Source organism: Drosophila willistoni, unplaced genomic scaffold, assembly GCF_018902025.1.
Source record: "Drosophila willistoni isolate 14030-0811.24 unplaced genomic scaffold, UCI_dwil_1.1 Seg169, whole genome shotgun sequence".
Classification (NCBI taxonomy): domain Eukaryota; kingdom Metazoa; phylum Arthropoda; class Insecta; order Diptera; family Drosophilidae; genus Drosophila; species Drosophila willistoni.
Genome location: NW_025814128.1, coordinates 4,802,946 through 4,824,262, shown reverse-complemented (window position 1 = coordinate 4,824,262; position 21,317 = coordinate 4,802,946). Strand labels below are relative to the sequence as shown.

General features: G+C 35.9%; 1 protein-coding gene across 1 annotated transcript in view; it reads left to right on the top strand.

Moving 5' to 3' along the window:
- LOC26528995 (unextended protein) overlaps nt 1-21,317 on the top strand; it is a 32,249-nt gene extending 10,932 nt beyond the window's left edge. The window contains exons 2-8 of the mRNA XM_023181272.2: nt 74-395; nt 457-642; nt 697-912; nt 19,089-19,262; nt 19,340-19,985; nt 20,038-20,304; nt 20,370-21,317. Of these exons, the coding sequence (XP_023037040.1) occupies nt 74-395; nt 457-642; nt 697-912; nt 19,089-19,262; nt 19,340-19,985; nt 20,038-20,304; nt 20,370-20,914 (2,356 nt within the window). The 3' untranslated portion in view covers nt 20,915-21,317. The remainder of the gene's footprint in view (nt 1-73; nt 396-456; nt 643-696; nt 913-19,088; nt 19,263-19,339; nt 19,986-20,037; nt 20,305-20,369) is intronic.

Here is a 21,317-nt window from a genome sequence, read left to right as displayed (position 1 = left end):
TTTTAAGTCTATCTTATGCAAATAAGAAAAAAAAAAACAGTAAACCCTTATATATTTTGCCCTTAATATTTAGATCTGAAACGGAAAGCAGTCTGCGAATAATTGGTTTTCGTTTAGAGGATGAAAGCTCTGAATCTAATAACGGTATACCCACTGTGTTAAGTAATCAAGAGCAAACACTTCGAATTTTCGGAAGGGGAATTCTTAAAAATACGCTAATAACTTTTACTAATGAGGAAAATGATTATCAGGGGCCCTGTCTTAAGCCAGCTACAGACCTCATGAAACCACGAGATGTCTCCAGTGATGGGTCTTCAGCGACGTACGTTGTTAAGTTTCCCCCGTCTAGTAATGTTTACTACATATGTGCTAAAAGTGCCGACGAGGCAAAAGGGGTAATTAAATTAGTTAAAAGTCTGTTATTTATCTATTATTAAGCACTTATTTTTTTTACAGAACAGCGCATTAAGCACTAAACCCCTTGAGCATCAAGGAAAAAACCAATGGTTAAAAATAGAAGCACGGGAACCTTTATTGCCTGTGTGGGTGGCAATTTTAATTATTGTAACATGTCTTTGTTTCTCGGCGTTGTTCTCAGGTCTCAACTTAGGACTAATGGCGATGGACCGAACTGAATTAAAAGTATAACAAGATGTGTACCTAAAAATATTTTCAACTCACATTTTTTTTTACTAGATTTTACGAAACACTGGCACGGAAAAAGAAAAAAAGTATGCTTCAAAAATTGCACCCGTCCGGGATCAAGGTAATTATCTGTTGTGCAGTATTCTGTTGGGTAATGTGTTGGTTAATTCCACCTTTACCATTCTCCTGGATGGTTTAACTTCTGGACTGTTTGCTGTTGTTTTCTCTACATTGGCTATCGTGTTGTTTGGTGAAATCACGCCGCAGGTAGGTATCGAGCTAGCTCTCAAATAAACATAAAAATTAAGTCTACGATTCATTAACATGGGTATTGTCAAGTCCAGCTAGGAAGTAACGAACTGAGCTCCATAGTTAAACTTGACCCCTCATAGATGTTATAGAGACCCAAAAAAGAGAGAGAAAGAGAAAAATAACTTTTTCACTTAAAATTGACGATTTAATAACGGTTTTTTAAAAAGAAGTAGATACAAAGAAAAATAAGCACTTGGGTCAAAAAAATCCGAATCCGTTGCGGAATGATAAAAAAACCAATATTAATATTTAGTGCGGTCTCCATTTGCCTTAGTTAACTCAAAAATTCTGAAATTAAATTCATCAGGACCATCCATGTTAAATTTCTACTCATCAGAAAATATGGCCTGTTAGGGTAAATATTTATAAAAAAGGATGATTCAAACGCACGTATTTCCAATCATTTGCAGTATGACTTTCAGCAAAGTCGAGTCGAGCAGCCTTGTGGCGACCTAGCAACATGGGTGCTTTGGTCAGTTTAGACATCTTTATGGTTTCTGAGTTCTTAAGTACTCGCCAAACAGTCATCCCTGACACAGATCCGCCAACATGTGAGGCCAAAGCTGTGCAATAGGTTGAGCTGTTGCTGGCTTTGTTAATAATTTTGCGTTTATCGCGCGCACTTGGCAACGGGTTTCGCTCAGCTCGTTTTCTTGATCCATATTCTTCGGGATTGTCCAACCGTGACCGTCGACTTATTTTCAAATTTCGTGAAATACTCGAAATAGACTCTCCTGACTCGAAAAGTGAGAAAATACGGGCCTTTTCATAATCCGATAATTGTATTCCACGTGGCATTTCTTGAAAATGATCTAAATTCACTTAATTACAATGACTGTAAATGCAAAAGTCTGCTCCGGACTTAATAAAGTCAAATTTGTTACCGTGGGCTATAATTATGATACACAAAAATGCAAGCAATAATACGAGAACAGCAAAAGTTAACGGTACTTTCTTAGTTTTCCATAAATATGTAGAACACAAATTGCGGTAAATTCTACTGAACATGCTTCTGACAACAAAGTACAGTAATATTTATATTTGAAAGACCTTTAAAATGTTGTTAAAATTTGTTCAAAGTTTAAGCTGCTGGGTCTGTTATAAATATGATAAGCACTGTAGTTTGATTCTCTAATAATGATTATTAATAGTTTACAAAGTGTCTGCTCAATGTCTTCCTTTTTTTGGAATAAATTTATGGATAAAATGAATTTATTCAAAATTTTTTCTAACGGTATACGTATAAGTGTAATTATTTTATGTTTCACATGAATTTAATATAGGGGAGAGTGGGGCTAATCGACGCATTTTTTTTTAACCCTTCATATATCCTGATCGGATGCTCGTATCCTCTCATATGAGCACTCAAATGAAAGGTTAATTCATTGTCGAACTATTGTTCAAAGATACGATTTGATATAATTTACCGTTACAAAGCTATAGCGATTTTTTCGTACATACCCCAAATTGGCGTTGTCAAAAATAGCGGGGCAATGTGGCGCATCGTTGTTTTACAAGTTTTTTATATAAAAAAACCGATTTAAAAAAAAAAAAAAACTAAATATAGCTTAATATTAAAAAACTTGTTTTATAAAAAAACTTTTTTTTCACCAAAAATGTTGATTGGTTAAGACTTTCAATTATAATTGTTCATTTCATCGTCGTTTGTCCATTAGCTACCATTAGCTATATGACATAGTATTCTGATCCGTCTGATTCTGGCAAATGTACTGTTTTTATCAATAATTAGTTTATATATCGGACTTTTATTCAAATATAGCTATGATTTTAAAACGCCATTTTTAAATTTCTACTAGTGCGCCACTTTGCCCCACCCTTAGTTTTAGCATTTTAAACTTAATATTTTAAAAACGTGTGAATTAAAAAACATAATCCCAAAAATTTCGGATACTACGAATTGGATACGTCTAAGTTTATGATCCAAATATAGCCTACCAAAATGCGATCTTAGGGACACTTATCACTTTTTGGATCGTGCTATTATATTTCAAGATAATTTGACTGCGCCGGATTGCCCCATGCGCCGATTAGCCCCACTCTCCCCTACATATTAAAATTTTTTTTTTTCGTTTTATGCGGAATTGTATTTTATTACTCTATTTAAATGAACTTTTACTCTGTTTATTTTATTTTTGTTGTTATAATTTTTATCTATTTCGCAGTTATTATTTTTTCTATCTATACTAACTATCTATATTCATTCCTTACAATTACTAGATCTCTTATCGATAATTCTACTGTATTTATCTTATTGTAGATACATATATTGATTATCTACCTTATGTTTTTCTACTAATATTTGAGCTCTGTTACGTGCACATTGTAATCTACATCACGCCTGCTGATGCTGGTTAAAGATCAAAGCAAGGCTGAAAAATTCATCAACTCACCTCCTTTACCGGGCATTTGCGACATCACATGCAAAATGCATGAAACTCTTAACCTCTACCTATCTATCTACCTCTAAACATTTAACTTAAAAAGAATATAACAGCATATCAGATGAGTCTATAGATGACTATGATGTGTAATTAGAAATAAACTTTTTCACTGCATATCCACTTTACGCCTTCCAAATAATAACCCTTACAATTCTGTAATGGAACATAAACGGATATTTCAACAACAGTCTTAGATTTTCGGATTTAAAAGGGTAACGTCATTATCGTTTGTATTAATGAATCTTACATAAGTTTTTTCACTATTTGCTGCAGTATTGGCAATGAACACACCTGTTTCTAGCCCTTGAGTTGGTATACATATTTTTGATGCATTGTTTTCTATTTGGATAAGTCGAATTACTTCCGATCTTGCCGGCATTGAAACCATGTTCTTGCTCACAACATTTCGCATAGGCCCAATTGTTTGTTCGTGCCAGTCGTCTGGTCTCAATATTAACCAATATGCAACAGTTTGTTATTCAAGAATACAGTGGTATTTTTTAATAAAATCAATACCATGGTATCCTTGGGTATTGGAAAGTTATCGTCGACTATATAGAATTGATGCCTTACGAGAACTTGATTTAAGTGTAATTCTACATCAACGTGTCCTAGAGTGTCTGTAAACCCGTGTCCTATTGCATTCATTTTTATTTTATTTGTAGTGTCGATGAGCGTGTTAAGAACCTGTTAAGAATAGATATGTTTGCACCTGTGTCTACGAGTAGTGTACTTGTGAGGTGGCTACAACCGATTTTACATGATATAAATCAGCTAAGATTTATATTTATTGTGAATATTTTGACTTCAAAGGTGTGTTTCTGGTTTTTTAAGAATTCTGAGGGGTATTGGGGTTTTCCACCACTGTTATTGCTCGAACGCCTCTGGTATTGGTATTTTGATTATCTGCGTTCTGTCTGTTGTTGTGATATCCACCTCCACGGCCGCCTCTTTGTGGCGTGCTTCGTTGGGCCTGTGAGTATTGTTGTTGTTCCAGTTTGAATTGTTTCGTTAGTAACCATTGTTGCTATAGCGGCGTCTACATATGTGCATAAAAAATGTTATTATTTTGAAAATGTCTGTGGAGCCTGATTCTACCAAAAGTGTGGTGAATCGATGGCTTCATTAGCTGAATCAAAGTTTCCTGATTCCATTAATATCTGGACTCTTTGAATCTTAGTATGACTTGTCATAGCATTGAACTTTGGTTGAGTATTTTATGGCTTGGTCGTTTGGAAGACCATCCGAGTTTATGCGCCTTTAAGAGAGTCGGTCAGTTAAGTAATCTGCTTTGTGTATGACACACAGTTGTTGGGATTTATTTGTAAGTTTTTAATTTTTGCTGTTAAAAGATCTACTGAGTCACCCTTAAACGTTATTGACAGTTTTTGGATTACTTTATCAATCGTCGATTCCGAGTTTAGGGTTTTTCCTGCTTGATCTTTTAGCTTAGATTTTATTATTTCGATGACTATGGTTTCGTGTGTTTCTTTTATAGTGTTAAGAACGTGAAGCGCTGTATTTATATATGTGAGATGGGATAAGGTAGTTGCAGCCTGGTGACAACTCCCTTATGCAGATTGGCAACGCAACAAGAGTCGTGAGGTACCGTGTGAAGTCAGCAGTCGATGTTCAGCAGTCAGCAGTCGGTGTTCAGCAGTCAGCAGTCGTAAGCAGCAGAAGACGATAAATTAGCAGAACACAGAACCCAAGATTTAAGTTGCATATTGTATCATTATTCGCCCGTCCACGATTTATAATACTATTAATAAACTATAATATAATATAATATAATACATTTGGGCAGGGATTGAAAATGCTATGCTACGTCGGAGTTTTTTTTTTGCTCCCGCTACTGCTCTAATTTCGAAGGGCTACGTAGCTCTTGCTATTGCTCTGTGCTTCGACGATGTATGCTACGGAGCAGAGCAGAAGAGCAATCGTTTTCCGTTTGTGCTCTCTGCTATGCTACGTAGCCCTTCGAAATCAGAGCAGTAGCAGGAGCAGAGCAATATTTTTATTGAAATTGCTGCTATGTAGCAGCAAATGCAAACACTGCATTTGGGGACTCATTTGAGGACTCCATTTGGGGGCTCAATCGATCGCGGACTTTGGAAATACATGATTGGAAAGCTGCCAGTAGAAAGAGTGAGACAGCTTTCGACAGCAGAAAGAACGAGAAATCGAATGCATTCAGACGATAAAACGAATTCCAATTTCGCAAGAAGACGCGATGCTCTGGCGCCAAACGAAATAAACAAGCCGAAAATGGAAAAGAGACAGCAAGAAGACGCGAAATTCTGGCGCCAAAAGAAACGAAAAAAGAGACGAAGGCAGCAAACGAAATAAAAAAAACGAAAAGAGCAAGCGAGAAACGAAAAGGAAAAATCGCGAGCAAGCTTCCAATAAGAGTGTTACGAAATCGCATCATTATGTCGGACCAAGATGACCAATTAGCCGCGATGTCGCACCCAGGCGATGTGGTAAATGAATTAGAGGCAATTGAGCACATGATGGAAATCAGGCCGAAATTAACTCAGCATCTAGCATTGAGAACACCGCGACTCTTCCACAGCTGGTCCATTTTTTCTGAAAGTGCATGCCGACGAAATAGACAAAACAAACCACAGCAAGTTGGTGGTGAAGAACTTTGCCAAAATCATCCTAGAATTCTGCGGAGAAGGAATGTCTGTACAACAGTGGTTTCAAAACTTTGAACTTAAAGCCGATGCATATGGATTGAACAATAAACAGAAATACGTTAAAGCCCGAGCGAAAATGACTGGTACCGTCGCTCTATTTCTCGAGTCTACGGCTGTCTACGAATATGAACAACTTCGCCTGCAAGTCCTGGAGGATCAGCCATGCAATGCCGAAATTCACAACCAATTATCTCAACGTACGAAGTACGAAGATGGTGAAAGTTTTCATGAGTACATTTTGCAAATGAAACGTATCGCTGCCCGTGGGATTATTGATATGGAGTCAATTATCAAGCACATCGTTAATGGATTGAACCTGAAGAGTGACGAAAAATAGACGTTGCACGGCTACAAATCACTGAAGGAGCTGAAAGACAAATATGACATTTACAAAAATGTCGCATCTGCGCAAGGACTGTAAGGAAGAAGTCAAGTGTTTCCGATGCAACCAAACTGGGCACATGTCTAAAAATTGTCCAACTTCCTACTCTGTAGGATGACAATAATCGAGTGTGTATTGACTACCGGCAGTTAAACATGATGGTATTAAAGGATTGTTTTCCTGTGCCTATCGTCGAAGATGTTTTGGAAAAATTGGGCAATGTAAAAGTTTTCACCATCATGCCCCTTGAAAATGGATTCTTTCACGTTCCAGTTGAGGAAAGCAGCAAGAAATACACCGCACTCATAAGGAAAAAGGGCCTTTTTGAAGTTCAAAAAATGTCATTGCCCGAAAATTTTTGTAATTTAGCTGCATCAAAGGAAGAACTGATCGAAAAAATATTCCCTGATATTCAAATGAATTATAGGAATCACGATAGAAACGGAGGAAGTTACATATAAGTCGATAGACACAGTTGTCGAGGCAGATTAAGCGGTTAATTATCCAATGGAATTTTTGAACTCACTTGATCTGCCTGGAATGCAGCGTGTCCGCGCCGGACCAAACGAGAAATACCAATTTGGTCTTAAAAATATACTATAAAATACTAATTTATATTTTACGAAATACCACTTTAAATACCGTAACAAATAAATCGCCTGGAAATTGAAATTATAATATGTATGTAATATGTAAAAATAATAAGTGACATATTGTATTTGGAAAAAAAAAGGTTTTTCCCATTGCAAAAAATGTTTGGTTTTTATTTTATTTTACAAAATTAATAATATTTCAGTCCAACATAAACCTAAAACAATATGCAGTCGTATTCAATTCCATATTCCAATAAATATTTAAAGGCTTAAAATTGATTAAATGCTTAAAATTCATTTTGTAACATTTTCTTAAAATAAAATAATAGAGGAACTTCTTTGTCCAGTCTTGTAAGTGTTTCTTGAGATCACAATATTACATTTAATTTATATAAGAAGGCTAGTAACTTCTTCGTCAGAGCAGCTTAAATTAAATTTGTTGAGATCTTTACTTAACATTTGTTCATTGGGCTTAAAATTATTGCACCCATTTTCGCGCAATGATTGTTTTACATGTAATATATGTGATACATTTATATTTTTAAAGCAGTTTCGATTTTTCGTTTTGATTAAATTAATTTGAGAGAATATGCGTTCACTCGACGCATTAGAAACGGGCAAAATTAACATACACTCAGCGAAATTCAATTAAAGGCACACCATTTTTTCAGCTTATTTCGAATCTTATGCATTTTGATGTAGTTTTTTATATTAAATCACATATATCTATTTGTTGTATGTTAAACATTTTTTTTAAATTTTTTTCAAAAAACAAACTTATAATGTAAGAAAAACAAAAAAAATTTAACGCGAAATTCAATTAAAGGCACAATGTTCTAGCCTTACAAAATATGAAAAAAAAAAACAAATAACATCTCAAAAATTTCCATTAATAATGAGTCGATCCCCCAGATTTTTGAATTACTTCGAAAATCCTGTTTGACATCGAATCAATCATTTTTGAAAGTCGGCTTGTGGGATTTGAGCCCATTCTTGTGAAACCGTTACTCTAAGCTCTTCCACCGATTGAAATTTTCGTCCGCCAGCATAAACACGCCTGGAAAGGTTCCCCCACGTGTTCTCGATAGGATTTAAATCCGGAGATCGAGCAGGCCATAACATAGTGGTGATTAGTTTCTCCTGAAACCACGCTCGACTAGCCCGTGAAACATGTATGGCCGCATTATCCTGTTGAAAAATTGAGTCAGAAAACGGTTCTTCCTCCAAAAAATCTAAAAGAACATTCTCCAACAAATTTATGTAGCTTTGGGAGTTCAAGCGCCCGGAAACTTTGCAAATTGGAGTTCGATTGTGGTAGCCACGGTTTGAAAACTGCGAAAACTTTCAACAGTTTTGCTGTGTGCTGTTGCTTCTGCTTCGGAAACTGTGAACAGTCGAAGCAAAAGCAACAGCAAAAAACCGAATTCAGAAAATCTAACAGCAAAAGCAGCAGCCAATAACCGAAATAGAAAATTTTGACAGCAGCAGCAAACAGCAAAAATCCGAAAGCAACAAACCCGACAGCAGCCGCAATATCAAAAACCCGAAACAGATTGCTTTGATAGCAACAGCCAAGTTATACATTTTAATACTAGGAACTGTTCCGACTGTTGCTATTGGCCAAATTCGGAAGTCGACGAAAGCAGCAGTCGGAAAAATAGTCTCAGCAGACTACTTGATTCTTGATTTTTGGCCTACTTTGATTTTACCTATACACATACTCAATACTTTTTCAATACATGTAAATTGTAAGTATAGGTAAAATCAAAGTAGGCCAAAAATCAAGAATCAAGTAGTCTGCTGAGACTATTTTTCCGACTGCTGCTTTCGTCGACTTCCGAATTTGGCCAATAGCAACAGTCGGAACAGTTCCTAGTATTAAAATGTATAACTTGGCTGTTGCTATCAAAGCAATCTGTTTCGGGTTTTTGATATTGCGGCTGCTGTCGGGTTTGTTGCTTTCGGATTTTTGCTGTTTGCTGCTGCTGTCAAAATTTTCTATTTCGGTTATTGGCTGCTGCTTTTGCTGTCAGATTTTCTGAATCCGGTTTTTTTCGGAAGCAAAAGCAACACAAAGTATTTGTTTTCATATTTGCTAAACAGTCACAGCAATGAGTAGCACAAAATTTATGACTTTTGCTAATTCGACTACAGCAATTTAAACACTGGTGGTAGCTAAAGGCAGCCCACACCATTAACGACCCTCCTCCAAAGTTTCGCTTTGTGGAATAATGTTCAGCCTGCCGAATGTCATGCCAGTAGTAATTGCATCCATCAGGGCCATCTAAATTGAACTTTTTTTCATCTGAGAAAACCACCTTCTTACAATTTTCTGACCAGGACATGTGTTCTTTAGCGAAATTTAACCGAGCCACTTTGTGACCGTTCGTTAGAGCCGGCTTAGACTTAATTTTTTTCCATTTTAGTCGGTTACTAGATGCCAAAATTTGCTGCACACGTCTTTTTGTGATTGGAAGGTCTAATTCTTTCACAATCTTAGAGGCAGTGGCATTTTTTTTGAAGTCCTGCGCGTATAATTGCAGCTTTTCCTCGTGCTGAGACCTTCTCAGTATTACAGTTGGTCCTTTTTTAATTGCAGTAGGAGAGCGTTTTAACTCGTGTGCAATTTTTCGGTTAGACCAACCCACATCCTTGAATGCAAGGACTTTAGCGATTTCTTCGCTTGTTAGCGCCTCTCCTCTTCCCATTTAATTATGGATTCAAAACACCGGCTTAAACTGAACTAAACGGTAAAAAGGATTATGTTAAATAAATTTTATACCAAAAATCGGACATCAAATCCTTCTCGGACGTCTTACCACGACTAAAGACAAAATGACTTTAATTGAATTTCGCATCAAATTGCACCAAAAATCATGAATGTGCACGAAAATTACTTATTCTAACGACAAAACTAACTGTAAATTTTTGTGTATGGTAAAAATATAAAACGAAAATCAAGACAAAGGGAAATAGGAAAAAAAAACAAAAATTTGTTTGAGCGGGGCTTCAGGTCAATCTTACTGATTTATTTGTAAGACTTTAAATCATAGGCAGCACAAAAGGTGAGCAGGTTGTCTGTATAGCTATTTCAAGATACTATTACAAAATATTTGGGCGCGACGATTAGTTGGTTAAGGCGAAGCCCCTTACACTAATTCAGCTGGCGCCCATGGGTATGCACACAAAAAAGGTGGAATCTGCAGTTGCAAGCTTTGCCGTTCTTTTTTCGCTTCATTTAGTTGGCAATGTAATTCCCAACTAGTTTTAGTGTTGAAGATATGGTATGGCCATTACAATTGTGGATTCTTTAGCGAAGTCTGCTGATGATAGAACTTGGTGGTTCTTGAAATAGCTATACAGACAACCTGCTCACCTTTTGTGCTGCCTATGATTTAAAGTCTTACAAATAAATCAGTAAGATTGACCTGAAGCCCCGCTCAAACAAATTTTTGATTAACTTCAATAAGGTCGAAATCTAGACAAATACCAAAAACGGAAGGCCCGCCGTTTTACACTTGCTGTAAAAAACCCTCTTTTTTGCATATAGTACAATATACTATTACAAAATATTTGGGCGCGACGATTAGTTGGTTAAGGCGAAGCCCTTTACACTAATTCAGCTGGCGCCCATGGGTATGCACACAAAAAAGGTGGAATCTGCAGTTGCAAGCTTTGCCGTTCTTTTTTCGCTTCATTTAGTTGGCAATGTAATTCCCAACTAGTTTTAGTGTTGAAGATATGGTATGGCCATTACAATTGTGGATTCTTTAGCGAAGTCTGCTGATGATAGAACTTGGTGGTTCTTGAAATAGCTATACAGACAACCTGCTCACCTTTTGTGCTGCCTATGATTTAAAGTCTTACAAATAAATCAGTAAGATTGACCTGAAGCCCCGCTCAAACAAATTTTTGATTAACTTCAATAAGGTCGAAATCTAGACAAATACCAAAAACGGAAGGCCCGCCGTTTTACACTTGCTGTAAAAAACCCTCTTTTTTGCATATAGTACAATATACTATTACAAAATATTTGGGCGCGACGATTAGTTGGTTAAGGCGAAGCCCTTTACACTAATTCAGCTGGCGCCCATGGGTATGCACACAAAAAAGGTGGAATCTGCAGTTGCAAGCTTTGCCGTTCTTTTTTCGCTTCATTTAGTTGGCAATGTAATTCCCAACTAGTTTTAGTGTTGAAGATATGGTATGGCCATTACAATTGTGGATTCTTTAGCGAAGTCTGCTGATGATAGAACTTGGTGGTTCTTGAAATAGCTATACAGACAACCTGCTCACCTTTTGTGCTGCCTATGATTTAAAGTCTTACAAATAAATCAGTAAGATTGACCTGAAGCCCCGCTCAAACAAATTTTTGATTAACTTCAATAAGGTCGAAATCTAGACAAATACCAAAAACGGAAGGCCCGCCGTTTTACACTTGCTGTAAAAAACCCTCTTTTTTGCATATAGTACAATATACTATTACAAAATATTTGGGCGCGACGATTAGTTGGTTAAGGCGAAGCCCTTTACACTAATTCAGCTGGCGCCCATGGGTATGCACACAAAAAAGGTGGAATCTGCAGTTGCAAGCTTTGCCGTTCTTTTTTCGCTTCATTTAGTTGGCAATGTAATTCCCAACTAGTTTTAGTGTTGAAGATATGGTATGGCCATTACAATTGTGGATTCTTTAGCGAAGTCTGCTGATGATAGAACTTGGTGGTTCTTGAAATAGCTATACAGACAACCTGCTCACCTTTTGTGCTGCCTATGATTTAAAGTCTTACAAATAAATCAGTAAGATTGACCTGAAGCCCCGCTCAAACAAATTTTTGATTAACTTCAATAAGGTCGAAATCTAGACAAAAAAAAAAAAAAGGAAAAAAAAACTTGATGTTTCTTATTTTTTTGGCAGTTGTAAGTACAAAAATGTGGTTGCCTTTAATTGAATTTCGCTGAGTGTAGATTGAGCAAATTTCGAAATATTCGAATATTTATAGCAATTATTTATATCTTTTAACTGACTCCATTCGTACAGGAATGTATCGCAATTGACATTTTTAGTCAAAAGCATTTTAACCAAGTCGTCAGTTTTCATTGTACGATACTCATTGTCAATTATTTGTGGATTATTGACAAAATCGGGAAAGCGTTCATACAGCTTGAACAACGATTGACAATTTTGATTATTAAAATCATTTGGATCCAAAAAACTTAACATTTTCAGACAGTTATCTTGTAACGGCAATCTTTTTTTTAGTTGTACGCATAACTCGATTAAAAATAACTGTCTACGTTTCAAAAAAGCCAATTTATGTTCTTTGTTGTAAAATTCGGACATAGTTTTATTGAAATAGTGTACAACAGATCGACTAGACTGGAATAAATTAGAATGAAACGATAGCCAACATATCTCGTAGTGGTTTAGTATACAGTTGCGAACTTAAAAATAGCACCACTTGCTGAGGTTATGTGTTCAAAGGATTCTTGGCTTCAATTTAAGGCTCAAGGAACATGTGAATACGTTTTTGAATGTTTCAATATTTACTACTAATAGAAGCAAAAAAAAAATTTTAATAATATCCAACGTATTTAAAGTTTTTCAAGGTTTTTCTTCAAATACTCAAAAAATACCCGAAACTAAAAATAGCACCACTTTTTAAATATTTAGTTAAAATGAAAAAAAAGAATAAAACATTCATTAATATTTTATGATTAGCTATTAAAAATATAATTAAATTAAAAACTCAACACTTCGTTCCGTTGCCCTTAGTGTATTGTGTACAGGTGAATCTAAGAAAGTTTGAAAGTTCTTTAAATTTTAGTCGACGCTTGGAACTTTTTGGCAAGTAGGTATATAGCTCATTAATGATTTGCTCTAAGTTTCGAGGCAGTTGCTTGCAAGCATAGCTTGAAGCAAGAGCAGACGAATGTCAAACACATTTTACAAAAAAACATGATTTGTTGACGTCTCGTATCTTCGTCATCGCTATTGCGCTCACCATACATCACATTAGTTGTGTATGCAGCAAATCCAATTATATTATGGATGTCAAGGCCATTAAGTTTGATTCCATCGCTGAGTGCTGCCAAAAGGTCGACTGCTTTTTCACCCTCTAAGTCAATGGTGTACAAGATTTTTTTTGCTCTGTCGCTATCGGGATAGTCTCCCTCTCAGCTCTATATTTTTGCTTATTACTCATGTTTTATATTTTTTTGTTTTAATAGATTATCACAAAATTAAGACCTTGATTCGATTTGTTAAAGTGTGACCAAACCGAAAATACCATAAAATCTAAGAAAAATGCTACTAAATACCTATATACTATTAAAATACTTTTGAGAAAAATCAGAGCTGATTAAATACCAAAAAATATTTAAAATACCATATTCGGTCACGCTGCTGGAATGTCACCACACGTAATGAAATTAAAAGTAGGTGTGCCAATAATCATGCTCCGGAATATTAATCAGGCAAAACTCTGCAAGGGCACGCGAATCGCGAATTGTGGAAGCAACGATCTTAACAGGACCATTAAAAGGTGAAGATGTCCTCATTCCCAGGATTCCCATGATCGCGACTGATACACCGTTTCAATTCAGAATAATGCAGTTTCCCATTCGATTGGCATTCGCCATGACAATTAATAAGTCCCAAGCAATTATGTGGTTTAGACTTACATGCGGATTGCTTTTCATACAATTGTACAATTGTATGGTGCATGTTCCCGTGTCGGTAAACCAGATAAATATTGTATACCCACAAGTATTAAAGAATTAAACGTATTTATAAGTTATGCTTTGTTGTGTTCCTTATATTTTATGCGTGCACCGACAATATGCCACAACGGACACAGTGATGCTAGCTTAAAATAATTTTGGATAAATGCCATTATACAGATCAGTGGCAAAAATATGAAATAAACTTAGCTTCCGTACATACTATGAGTCAGTCTACTGACTAAATATGTTTACTCTAGCTTTCTTCTCCAACTGGTTTGTCAATGTTCAAAAAGAATTCAAAGGCATTGAAAAAAGGTGAGCAAGTTGTCTATATAGCTATTTTAAGAACCACCAAGTTTTATCATCAGCAGACTAAAAAACCATACCATATCTTTAACGCTGAAACTAGTTGGGAATTGCAATTAAGGTGAAGCCTACAATACCAAAGTACACCTTTTTGTGCATACCGTTGGTCGCTAATAACAGCATTGCCCTTAACAACTTAAGTTCATGACTTATTACTTTATAAACGATATATTCTACCATATAAAAAAGGTTTTAAATTGTAAACGTAGGAATCTTTTTATTGGTAATGTAGTTCTCAGTTTCCGCTGTTATTCTTTTGATTTTTATACCCTTGTAAAAAGGGTATATTAATTTTGTTTAGAAGTGTGCAACGCATAGAAGGAAACGTCTCCGACCATATTAAGTCTATATATGTATGTATCCTTGATCAGCATGACGTGACGAGTTCTGGATCAGCGCAAACTCCTAGACCGTAAGAGCTACAGAGCTACATGTAGGCTTGTACAGTGTTGGAAGAAATAATAGAAACGACAACCTTTTTTGATTTTGAAATATTTTTTTTTAACGTTGGACAAATTATTCGACCAGAAAATTGATGTTTAACAATGTGGGATAGTAGTTCTATTATTTTAATTCATTTCGACGCCTATTTTCGCGAAACTTTTTTTCTTCATGCTTGATAGTAAAACAAACCCGTTTTTCGGTTGGGAAAAAAATAGAAACGCTTGGTATATTTTCAGTCAAAAAAAATTTAAGTCTCATGGATGTCAATTTTTGGTTTTAGTATAATATTCTACATAAATGGTTTTTAAAGTCCATTAAATTTAATAATATTATGCAGTATGGGTCGTGGCACGCACTCCTCAGAGATTCATTGTGAATACAAGCAAAATGAAGTAAAGCATATATTTTAAATTTATTAAACAAATGCATTTTCACATTCTTTTTACCTTTATATCTTAGTATCTCGCTCACTCAGGCATACAAGCACCCGGCAACGGCCAACTCCGGCCTTATGAAAAAACGTTTATATGCATAACTTGGCTATTTTTAATCCGATTTTGCTAGATATTAACATAAAATTTAAGAGTGCCAAATTTGATTGCACAAGGTAAAAAATTAAGGGAGATAATCGAGTCTTTTCATATTACAGGGGCGAAAAGGGGCGTGGCAAAGTCTTTACACCTACAAATTGTGCGCAACTTTAATATACTATTTTACCCTATGGGTGTATGGTATAAAAATTAAGGTCGGAAACGCGTCACAACGTCGAACTTCGAACAGAAGCGAATAAAAACCCCTTTCATCGGAAAAGCTCAAAACTAAGTTAAATGCATCAATAACCAGTATTAAAGAAGAGAACTGCTGGATATAAACAAAAAATAAGCAAGAATATAGGGAAAAGATCTAGGTTAAATGGTTTTCTATAAAACCAGCGATTTGGCCAAGTTATTTGATTCCATGGGATGTCGTTGTCGTGAAGTCTTGAAAAATAAGACGACTACATATAAATTCAAATGTTTGCTATGTGCATTGAACAACAACTTCATATTTTTTACTTTATTTCTTCTTTTTTACCTTCCAAGCGAAAAAAAAAGCTTTCGTTTTTATATTAACCTAGAAAACCTGTTTTGCCATATAAATACAGTGAAACCTCGATATAACGAATCTGAGGGGGATCGCAAAATTATTCGTTATATCTATTGATTCGCTATAGGTACTGAAATGTAAAACCTTAGTCCTTTCAAGGGACTTAACAAAAAATTCGTTATATTGGGTTTTTCGTTATAACGAAGTTCGTTATATCGAGGTTTCACTGTAATTATACCCTTGCAGAGGGTATTATAAAATTGATCAGATGTTTGTAACGCACAGAAGGAGAAGTTTCCGCATAAAGTATATATGTTCTTGATCAGCATGAGAAGCTGAGTCGATATAGCCGTGTCCGTCTGTCCGTCCGTCTGTACGTTTGCGTTTTACTCAGCCGTCTTAAGAGCTATCGGGCTGAAATTTTTTTTCGGGGTTTTTTATTACCCGGGAAAAATAAAGTATGAAAATTGTCAGGATCGGACCACTATATCATATAGCTCTAGAAGAACTAGAAGAAACATTTTCATAAAAATTGGAGTATGCTATGAAATTTACATATGTGATAATATTGGATATAAAACCCCAGATCCCAAAATTTGAATGTGATCGGATAAATATAACACAAGTTACAGTCAATATAATAATCGGCTCTGCCGGCAGCGCTGCTTGCTGTCTACTACGTCTTTCGTCATCAACAGAGTACATGCATACACACACAGACGCATCGCTACATAAACTGTATGTGTATGCGTGCGTTGCTTTGCTTTGGGAATGAGGGAAGAACAAATTGTAAAATAGAGAGTAAAATTGTTTTGTTTGTATATTGATGAATTGAGTTGCAGAAAACAAACATGTAAAGTTATTATTACCAAGGACTGCAAGGGTATATAAACTTCGGCATAGCCGATGTTAGTTTCTTCGATATATTTCTAGTAATTTCTAGAGTAGACCAAAAATAGCTTACTAATTGTAAGTATGTACATATGTACATATGTTAGAAACTATGCCACGCTTCGCTGTGCCCCCGCCTGATTAGGAATCTTTTCCCAGTTTGCCCCCACCTCCACTATTTTAACCAAACGCATTTAATTGTTTCGATTGTGGAGAAGCTCCTGTAGCTGCGAAATGATGGACCTGCTTACGGAGGTAAATGTTCTAGATCGTGCATTGACTTATGTTCACTATCTGGGAAGAGGAGCAGGGCGCCAGCTTTGTGATAGATTTGCCCTTTGGCTTTTAAAGTTGGCATGAATTGGGGAGCCACAATTTCCGCACCAAATGACATCATTTGGAAGCAGGAATTATATTTCCTAATGTTTGATAGGAAATGATTCGATTCAGTAGTGGATCCGGAAAGTAGAGTTCACAGTGGCTCTGGTGGTGCTTCAAGTTAAGGTAATTTGATTTTGCCGCCAGCAGAACACATTCCTTTCGTTTCATTATTAAACTTCAGAGCCTGACAGTAAATACAGACATGACTATTCTGGCCCATTGACAACATAGCGGCTGGAGTCATATCGAAATGCAATACGATGGTATTGCTCAAGTCGATCTATTCTTATCTGTGCGCGGGATTCACCTACCCTTCCCCTATGCAGTTTACTTCTTTGCAAGCGAAGCAATTGAATTGGTGCAGACCGCGACTCTCGGGCTCGCAAACGCTCATGCTCAAGCCTGACTGCACCCCTCTCGGTTGGTTCCAATATGAATCCTCTGCTTTGCCTTAGACGCTTCACTTTTAGTACCAATTCTCGCTCTTCTTCAGTCCTATTGGAAACATTGCTTCTGATTCTTTCTGCGTTGTGAGAACGACGACCCAAATTCGCTTTTTTGGGAGGCGTTATTTCGTTAGTAACTTTTCGTTTGTAACTAAAACAGGAATGAATAAATTTCCTACAACGTGGTTGGCATGAAACTGCCCCCACCTACTGCGGTCGATACACGGAAAGCCGTTATAAAAGCCCATTTTATTTGCCCTCGCGAAGATTTTCTTAATATTTTTTTCCGTAAGAACCTTCTCCTAATAATAACAAATACAACAAAAAAGCCATGACCAAGGAAAACGGGTTTCATTTTTATATATATAGATTTACTTTAATTTCTAACTGGCTAACTTCGATCGTGTCAAAGTTTGTATACCCTTGCAACTTTTTTGGTTATCTTTTCCTTACCTATAGCCATCGAAGTGGAAAAACGTTTTATCTTAGCATGGGAAATAACGAAGATATTAATCAAAGTCACTGTTTTCCACCGATCGTTCCTATGGGAGCTATATGATATAGTCACCCGATCTTTATCAAATTCGGCACAGTCATTTACAGATATATTAAACTAACAAATGTTTAATTTGAAAGCAATCGCGTTAAAAGTAACGAAGTTATTGAAGAAAGTCACTGTTTTCGACCGATTGATCCTATGGGAGCTATGTATATGATATAGTCACCCGATCTTGATCAACTTTGGCACAGTCGTTTATAGGTGTAACAAGCTCACCAGAATTAAATTTTACTACAATAGCTCAGAAAAAAAAGTAACTGTTCGTGACTTTGCCGTTTGTATGGAAACTATATGATATAGTAGTCCGATCCGTCCGAATCCGAGATATACAACCTACAAGTCAACGTTCAAAATTTTAGCTCTTTACCTCTTACGATCTAGGAGGAGTTTGCGTTGATCCAGACAGACGAACATGGCTATTTGAACTTGTCTCGTCGTGCTGATCAAGAATATATATACTTTATATGGTCAGAGATGCTTCCTTCTATGCGTTGCAATCTTCTGACCAAAATGAATATACCCTTTTTGCAAGGATATAAAAAGCTATAATATCAAATTTCATCACAGAAGATTGTAGAATTTTTTGCGTTGCAAGAAGATGTTACTTGCTACCAATCATCTGTGGGTTTTCCCATCATCATCGTCCTATCTTAAATAAACAGCATTCCCTTAAAAGAGAGGGAAATAGTTGGGTTGTTTTACAGAAGAATACGCCATATTGGATTCCAGGGATAATTTCAAAATTTGTATACAGTTTTTCTTAGTTTGACTAGGCACACAACTTTGTCAAGGGTTCAAAGGTGTATTGTCCTTATTATAAATTTTTGAAGTTGTGTCCAGTATGAATTAACGGGCTCAAATTAGGTGCTTTGCGTTATGTTCGCAACTTACGGTACATTATCTTAACACAATGACCAACTCAATGGTATTATTAGGCAAGTGCAATTTGTTCACTAACATTATTTAAAAATCGAATAAAACGAAAATTAAGACACGAAAAACTGTATATCCTACAAACTTGCCCACCACTTTGTGTATAATTTGTTATTGAAGTACAGCTCTACAATGTTTCTTGACATTCGATGTGTTTTTACAGGCTGTTTGTTCAAGACATGGCTTGGCAATCGGAGCAAAAACAATTTTGATAACAAAAACTGTAATGGCCATAACAGCTCCACTTTCATATCCAGTCTCCCGTTTACTTGACAAACTTTTGGGTGAAGAAATTGGTAATGTCTACAATCGTGAAAGGCTAAAGGAACTTGTTCGCGTAAGTATTTAAGTTATGGATTTTTTTTATAAAGGCTATGACCATTTGTGCAACTAATATTATCTCTCCCACATTAGGTAACTAACGATATAAATGATTTGGATAAAAATGAAGTCAATATTATATCGGGCGCGTTGGAGTTACGTAAAAAAACAGTTGCAGATGTAATGACACATATAAACGATGCATTTATGCTTTCCTTAGACGCTGTGCTTGATTTTGAAACCGTTTCTCAAATAATGAATTCGGGATATTCTCGAATTCCTGTTTATGATGGCGACAGAAAAAACATTGTCACATTACTTTACATAAAGGACTTAGCTTTTGTTGACACCGATGACAACACACCGCTAAAAACTTTGTGCGAATTTTATCAAAACCCAGTCCATTTTGTTTTTGAAGACTATACTTTGGATATTATGTTCAATCAATTTAAGGAAGGGACGATCGGTCATATAGCATTTGTGCATCGCGTTAATAATGAAGGCGATGGTGATCCATTCTACGAAACTGTTGGTCTTGTTACTTTGGAAGATGTTATTGAAGAACTTATTCAAGCAGAAATTGTTGATGAAACCGACGTTTTCGTCGATAACCGTACAAAAATTCGCAGAAGTAGATACAAAAAGGCAGACTTTTCTGCATTTGCTGAACGTCGGGAAACTCAAGCTGTCCGGATTTCTCCTCAGTTAACATTGGCCACGTTTCAGTACTTAAGCACAGGTAAATACAACTTTGCCGATTTCAAAATTATCATTCATAACCTTTGCTTTAGCTGTTGATGCGTTTAAAAAAGATGTCGTTTCGGAACCCATATTACGGCGCTTACTTAATCAAGATGTTTTTCACAATATCAAAGCAAAGGGGAAAAATAAGGATGACCCGAATCTATTTATATTCATCCAAGGAAAAGCTGTGGACTTTTTTGTACTTATTTTGGAAGGCCGAGTAGAAGTAACAATTGGAAAAGAAGGTCTCTTGTTTGAAAGTGGTCCGTTTACTTATTTTGGAACTCAAGCATTGGTTCAAAATGTAGTCATAGGTAATAACAAATATATAAAGTAGTAAAATTTAGAAAAACAATTTGATAAAAATTTTGAATTTCAGATTCACCTACACAAATGGGGTCACTGCAGTCCTTAAACATGGATTCAAAAATTCGACAAACTTTTGTGCCTGATTACTCTGTACGTGCTACATCTGATGTTATTTATATAGCAATTAAACGTAGTTTGTACCTGACTGCTAAGAAAGCTACATTGTTGGAAAAGAGCCGTAAATCGGGGACATTCTCAAATGAGACATTTGACGATGAAGTGGAACGTTTACTCCATTCAATAACTGAAGATGAAAAACCACGATTCCTAACAGCCAGTCAAAGTGCAAGACGCCTTTCTAAGCCGAATCGAAGTATAACATCGTCGCCGACTAACAATGACATATCGTTTGAAGAAAAAAGCACTGGCAGTCAAATTCATGGCGAACAGAGAAATGTTAATGCAGAGCACACAGAAAATGCCTCTATAAGTAGTTTGTTTACTTCTGAAGTTGGAGGTGATTTTCAAAGTGAAGAGCACGATGACAAGAACAACCCAGCATCTGTGCCGCTTCTATCGCAACCAAATCATAAAATAGAGACCCGGCAAAATTAGCAGCAATAACGATACCGTACTAATGTTAAGAAATTCTTGCAGAAACTTAAATTCTTCGTTTCTATTGCATCACTGTATTGCCATGTTTAAACCAGCTTATTTTCTTGTTATTTAAATACTATTCGTTTGATTTGTGTTATACGCATTTTTAAGAGTATAATTTGTTGTTTCTTGAGGTTATATCAGTTTGTTACTAAGATTGCAATGAGAAAGAAATCATTGAACTAGAGTTTTGAACCAATTAACGTTATTCCTAGATATCCAAAAGTGTGGATTTTGTTGTTCATTGTGTTATGAAATTATATACTTACATGCTTACATTATAAATACATTACCTCATGAAATACGTACTTAAGACGAAAATGTAGCAGCGCCTTTAAATATATTTCTCTACCACACTAAA